At 44.4% G+C, this 6000-nt stretch overlaps 1 protein-coding gene across 1 annotated transcript in view; it reads left to right on the top strand.

Moving 5' to 3' along the window:
• Positions 1–6000, top strand: part of DCAF5 (DDB1 and CUL4 associated factor 5) — a 93411-nt gene that overhangs the window by 46546 nt on the left and 40865 nt on the right. The window contains exon 5 of the mRNA XM_008049060.2: positions 2989–3202. Within this exon, the coding sequence (XP_008047251.2) occupies positions 2989–3202 (214 nt within the window). The remainder of the gene's footprint in view (positions 1–2988; positions 3203–6000) is intronic.

Genomic DNA, 6000 nt, shown 5'->3' with positions numbered 1-6000 from the left:
TATTGTAGAGATGAGGTCTCGCTGCCCAGGCAGGTCTCGAACCCGCGGGCTCAGGCCATCTACTCCCATCAGCCTCCCAAAGGCGCAGGATTACAGGCTGAGCCACCGAGCCCGGCTCGAGACCTCATTTCTACAATAAATAAATAAAAAATTAGCCGGGCATGGTGACATGTGCCTGTAGTTCCAGCTACATGGAAAGCTGAGGCGAAAGGATCACCTGAGCCCAGCAGGTGGAGGCTGAGGTGGCTGTGAGCGTGCCACTACACTCCAGCCTGGGTGACAGAGTGAGACTTCTAATCAAATTAAATAAATAAATAAAACTAAAAAAATTTGCTGGGCACAGTGACACACGCCTGTAGTCCCAGCTACTTGAGAGGCTGAAGCTGAAGAATCTCCTAAGCTGAGGAAGTTGAGGCTGTGGTGAGCAGTAATGATGCCACTGCACACCAGCCTGGGCAACAGAGGGAGATCCCAACTCAAAAAGAAAAGAAAAGAAAAAAATAAAATTTTTTATCTTCATTCAATATTAGTTCTATTCTAGTAGCATATAACTCTTCAAGTTTTCACTTGGTAAAATGCTATTAAAACTTCTTCCTTATTAAAAATGTTTTGATTAATAAATCCACCGGGCTTTAATTTAGGTATCTTAAGGCCCTTTCCAGCTCTACGAGTCTCTCTAGAATATACAAGCTTTTTTCCCTCTGTGTTGTTGGGATCACTTCCTTTCCATGTGAGAGAGTGGGTTAATAGTTCTGATTTAGCACTTGTTTCTACAATGTCCCCAATACACATACTTAATTTAACTTTTCTATCAATAAGTCAGGGCTCCAAGATTTGAACCCAGAATACAAAAGAAAATATGATTATGACACGGCCAGTGAACAGTCATTATCTAGTAGAATAGTGTCCAGGTAATCGAACATACACACACATCTTTTCTGAATTAGTACTGTACACTTGTTTATGTTCATGACCATTCTGGTTCACTGTAATATTGAAAGTACCTCTGAGTCCTCAAATGAAATTATTATTTTTTTTTAATTGGTTTTTTTTGGAGTGAAGATCTCACCCTTTTCCCCGAATGAAGTGCAGTGGCAAGATCATGGCTCATTGCAGCCTTGAACTCTTGGGATGAAGTGGTCCTCCCTCCTCAGTCTCTTAGGTAGCTGGGACTACAGGTGTGAGCCACCACACCCAGCTGATTCTCAAAATAAATTATTTAGAACCGTACTGTGGAACTTTTTAAAAACTGTTGTGAACATTTTATGAAACCGCAGAAGAATATTAGGTAAACTAAAACATACTACTGTCTAGTGGTGCTAGATAAATGAAATTATATGTATTAGCTAAAGTATATTTTAAAGCTAAATATAAACTTGTTGGGAGCTATAAAGGGAAACAAATCCTTTTCCGATTGTTGTACTACTTCTGCATTTAAATTTAAAAATTTTCTTTAATATTTACTCGCTAGTCTTGCCATATGGGACATAAAAATTCTGTTAACAGATTAAATTTTCAAAAATAAATGCTTGTTATGCTTAAGTGATAAAATGATTATGACTGAAAAATTATGACCGGGCTTCGTGGCTCAGCCTGCAATCCCAGCACTTTGGGAGGCCAAGGCGAGCAGATTGCCTGAGCCCACGGGTTCAAGACTCATCTGGGCAACTTGGCGAGACCTCATCTCTACAATAAATAAAAAAAATTAGCCGGGCGTGGTACCTCACGGCTGTAGTTCCAGCTACTTGGAAGGCTGAGGCGGAAGGATTGCCGGAGCTCAGCAGGTCAAGGCTGCGGTGGCTGGGGAGCATGCCACTGCACTCCCAGTCTGGGCAACAGACTGAGACTCCAACTCAAAAAAAAAAAAAAAAAGAAATTATTCAGAATAAATAATAAAGTATTTACTGTTCTTACTGACAGTTCTTATCTCTCTAATGTAAGGGATGAATATTTGGCTTAAGTAAACATTCATGATTAGTCAGTTAGAGTGGATATGACTCACTTCCCAAGGTCTTGATGAGTGTCTTTGGTTGTGCAGTTAGCTTGAGCAAACAAAATAATGATTTTAATATGTTTTTTCTTACAAGATGGTTTTTGGTACCGTTTTCTTGTAAATTTACTGGTAATTCACGTTTTGGAGATTGAAAGGGAGGACTGACAATTTAGTAACTTGCTTTAAAGTAACCAAGGGCCCGGGTGTGGTGGCTCTTGCCTGTAATCCTGGCACTTTGGGACACCAAGGCCAGAGGATTAACTGAGCCCAGGGGTTGGAGCCCAGCCTACGCAACTTGGCAAGGCCTTGTTTCTACAATAAATCAAAAAAATTATCCAGACAGTGGCACGTGCCCGTAGTTCCAGCTGAGATGGAAGAATCGCCTTTGCAGGTTGAGGCTGCAGTGACTGTGAGCATGCCACTGCACTCCAGCCTGGGCAACAGAGAATCCGACTCAAAGATAGATAGATAGGTAGACAGAAAGGGGGGGGGGAGAGAGAGAGAATAACCAAGGAGTCATTTCTTCTTCTTCTTCTTTTTTTTTTTGAGTCAGAGTCTTGCTCTGTCGCCCAGACTGGAGTGCAGTGGCCGCTCCTGGCCACCGCAACCTGTTGGGCTCCAGTGATCCTTCCACCTCAGCCTTCCAAGTAGCTGGAACTACAGACATGTGCCACCATGCCCCGCTAATTTTTTGTTTTATTATAGAGATGAGGTCTTGCCATGTTGCCCAGTCTGGTCTCGAACCTGTGGGCTCAGGCAGTTCTCTCACCTTGGCCTCCCAAAGTGCTGGAATTATGGGTATGAGCCACCATACCTAGTCTCATTTCTACTGTCTTTAGTGCCTTCTAGCCACAGCACTGAAAATACCATTTTGCTGAAATGCAAATATACAATCCAGCAAGGGGGTCCCAGGCACATGTACAGAAACAAATTCAGTGTGTTTTTCAGACCCTTGTCTAGCCTGATACTCCATCACTGTGCTTTCTGCCTTCCAGTTCTCTCCTGCGATATGGTGGAAACCTGTCCCTCCAAAGTGCCATGAGTGTGCGGTTCAACAGCAATGGGACCCAGCTCCTTGCCTTGAGGCGGCGCCTGCCCCCTGTGCTGTATGACATCCACTCCCGCCTGCCGGTGTTTCAGTTTGACAATCAGGGTTACTTCAACTCATGCACCATGAAAAGCTGCTGCTTTGCAGGAGATCGTGACCAGGTAAGTGTTCTCTGCGTCCTACATCCCCACACTTATGCTTTTCTCTCTGACTCTTCTTTCTGTACTGTTTTTTATATCTCACTAGTGTCATATCAGGTAGAAACAATTAAGGGGAAACAGTGAATATCTAGGAATGTTTCGGCTTAACAGTAGTAAGTTTCTTCATCTAAGCTGCCAGTAGGTACACACAGGGTACACACCATAAACCAAGGCTGGCCACAGTATGGTTCTGAGCAACCTACTTCTGCCAAGTTTGGGGACAGGTTTTAAGATTCTAAGATTCTCCCATTTCAAAAGAAAGGAGAAGTCCATAGAAAACTAGTCTGTCAGTGCTTTCTTTTTTTGTTTTTGTTTTTTTGAATGAGTCTCACTCTGTTGCCCAGGCTGGAGTGCGGTGGCATGCTCACAGCCTCTGCAGCCTTGACCTGCTGGGCTCAAGCAGTCGTTCCACCTCAGTCTTCCAATAGCTGAAACCAGAGGCACACGCCACCACGCCCAGCTAATTCTTTTGACTTATTGTGGAGACAAGGTCTTGCGAAGTTGCCAGACTGATCTCGAACACCTGGGCTCCAGCAGTCCTCTTGCCTCGGCCTCCCAAAGTGCTGGGATTATAGGCGTGAGCCACTGCACCCAGCCACCAGTGTTTTTTAAAAAAATCAGTAAAACACTATGATGAGTGAAACACTCAGAGACATGTATTTAGAATGGCCCCTTGGTATGGCGTCTTCTTCTTGGATGAAGTGGGCTGAGCGGCTTTCTTTGAGAGGGAGCCAGATGCTGACTCTGTCTCTTCTTACTGCCAGTATCACAACTGGAAAGCCAAGCTGTGAGTTTCCAGCCTTTTCTCAGTCTCACTGGAAATGGAGTTACTGATGTTGACTTAAAACTGACAGTTTAAAAGTGTCCTTGACAGCTGGGCTCGGTGGCTCAGCCTATAATCCCAGAGCTTTGAGAGGCTGAGGTGAGTAGATTGCCTGAGCCTGCAGGTTTGAGACCCGCCTGGGCAACTTGGCGAGACCTCATCTGTACAATAAATCAAAAAAATTAGCCGGGCATGGTAGAGCACGCTTGTAGTTCCAGCTACTTGGAAGGCTGAGGCGGAAGGATTGCCAGAACCCAGTAGGTCGAGACTGCAGTGGCCGGAAGTGGCCACTGCACTCCAGTCTGGGTGACCGAGTGAGACTCCAATTCAAAAAAAAAATAAATAAATAAAATAAAAGTGTACTTGACCTTCATTCTTGCACCTGTCTATCCTGACCATAGACGTTCTGAAGTGGATGTCATTGACCAGTTGAACTGGTCTGGGTAATCAAGCTGAGTGAAGATAAATGGAAACAAAGAGTGATCAAATAAGCAAATAGAATGTTTTTCTTTTCAAGCACAACTGTTACTACCACTTCACATATAGATTGGGAGAAAGAAATTGTAGTCTCTGGCTAATGCTTAGTGTTCTCATCTTTGGGCCCATGAATGATGTCAATTTCTGACATATAATTCTCACACACTGTACCCCACTTCTTTAGAGTTATTTTTGGCATAAAAGAAATGTAAGCCGGGCTCGGTGGCTCAGCCTATAATCCCGCGCCTTGGGAGGCTGAGGTGAGTGGATTGCCTGAGCCTGCGGGTTCGAGACCCGCCTGGGCAACTTAGGGAGACCTTATCTCCACTATAAATCAAAACTAGCCGGGCGTGGTAGCACGCGCCTGTAGTTCCAGCTACTTGGAAGGCTGAGGCGGAAGGATCACCGGATCCCAGCAGGTTGAGGCTGCGGTGGCTGGGAGCAGCCACTGCATTCCAGTCTGGGTGACAGAGTGAGACTCTAACTCAAAAAAAAAAAGAAGTGTAAAGGAGGCATAAAATAAATAATTGAGAACCTGACAAGACCCTGCTTTTTGAAGACTGAAGCTAGGATTTTTCTCCTTAGGTGGAAGTTGCTAAAGGCTCCCGAATATCATAGTTAAGGATTAGTGTATGTAGTAGGAACCAACCAGTCAATTGTTGAATTGACTTGTGTTTAGATAGATAAGAATATTCTTTTTAGCGGGGCTCGGTGGCTCAGCCTGTAATCCCATGCCTTGGGAGGCTGAGGTGAGTGGATTGCCTGAGCCCGCGGGTTCGAGACCCACCTGGGCAACTTGGTGAGACCTCATCTCTACCCTAAATCAAAAATTAGCCGGGTGTGGTTGTGCACACCTGTAGTTCCAGCTACTTGGAAGGCTGAGGCAGAAGGATTGCCAGAGCCCAGCAGGTCGAGGTTGCGGTGGCCGGGAGCGGCCACTGCACTCCAGTCTGGGTGACAGAGTGAGACTCCAACTCAAAAAAATATATATATCCTTTTTAAGTTTTTCAAGCTAGAGATTTCCCCTTTTTATAAATAGAGACTGTTTATCCACGTTCAGAATTTATGCTCAAAGTGGAGTATTAGGGTCTCTTTAGCTTAGTTCCACACTGGACACCACTAGGTGGCCTCAGTTATACAAGTGAAGTCTCCACGGGGAGGCCACAGTGCCTGAATGACTTAATTTTTATCTGCCTATATGGTGCCGCAGGCAATTTGTTTCTTGGGTAGCAAGAAGCAGTTTCTAGAGATGATCAGATTCATAATAGAACAGATAATTGTCTGCTATGCAGAATGGTGGATTTAGCCTCTTTTGGCTGTGGAAATGACAATCAAAGCCCCTCCCATCCTTCTTTCCCCTCTTTCTCTTCTCCTTCTTCCTTTGATTTTGTTGATTTTTCCATCTTCTGTCAGCCTCTTATACATGTGAGTTTTACTTCATTGAATAATAAAGATCATG

Source organism: Carlito syrichta, unplaced genomic scaffold (assembly GCF_000164805.1).
Source record: "Carlito syrichta isolate Samal-C Ts95f unplaced genomic scaffold, Tarsius_syrichta-2.0.1 Scaffold130478, whole genome shotgun sequence".
Lineage (NCBI taxonomy): Eukaryota > Metazoa > Chordata > Mammalia > Primates > Tarsiidae > Carlito > Carlito syrichta.
This window is presented reverse-complemented; position numbering and strand designations above follow the sequence as displayed.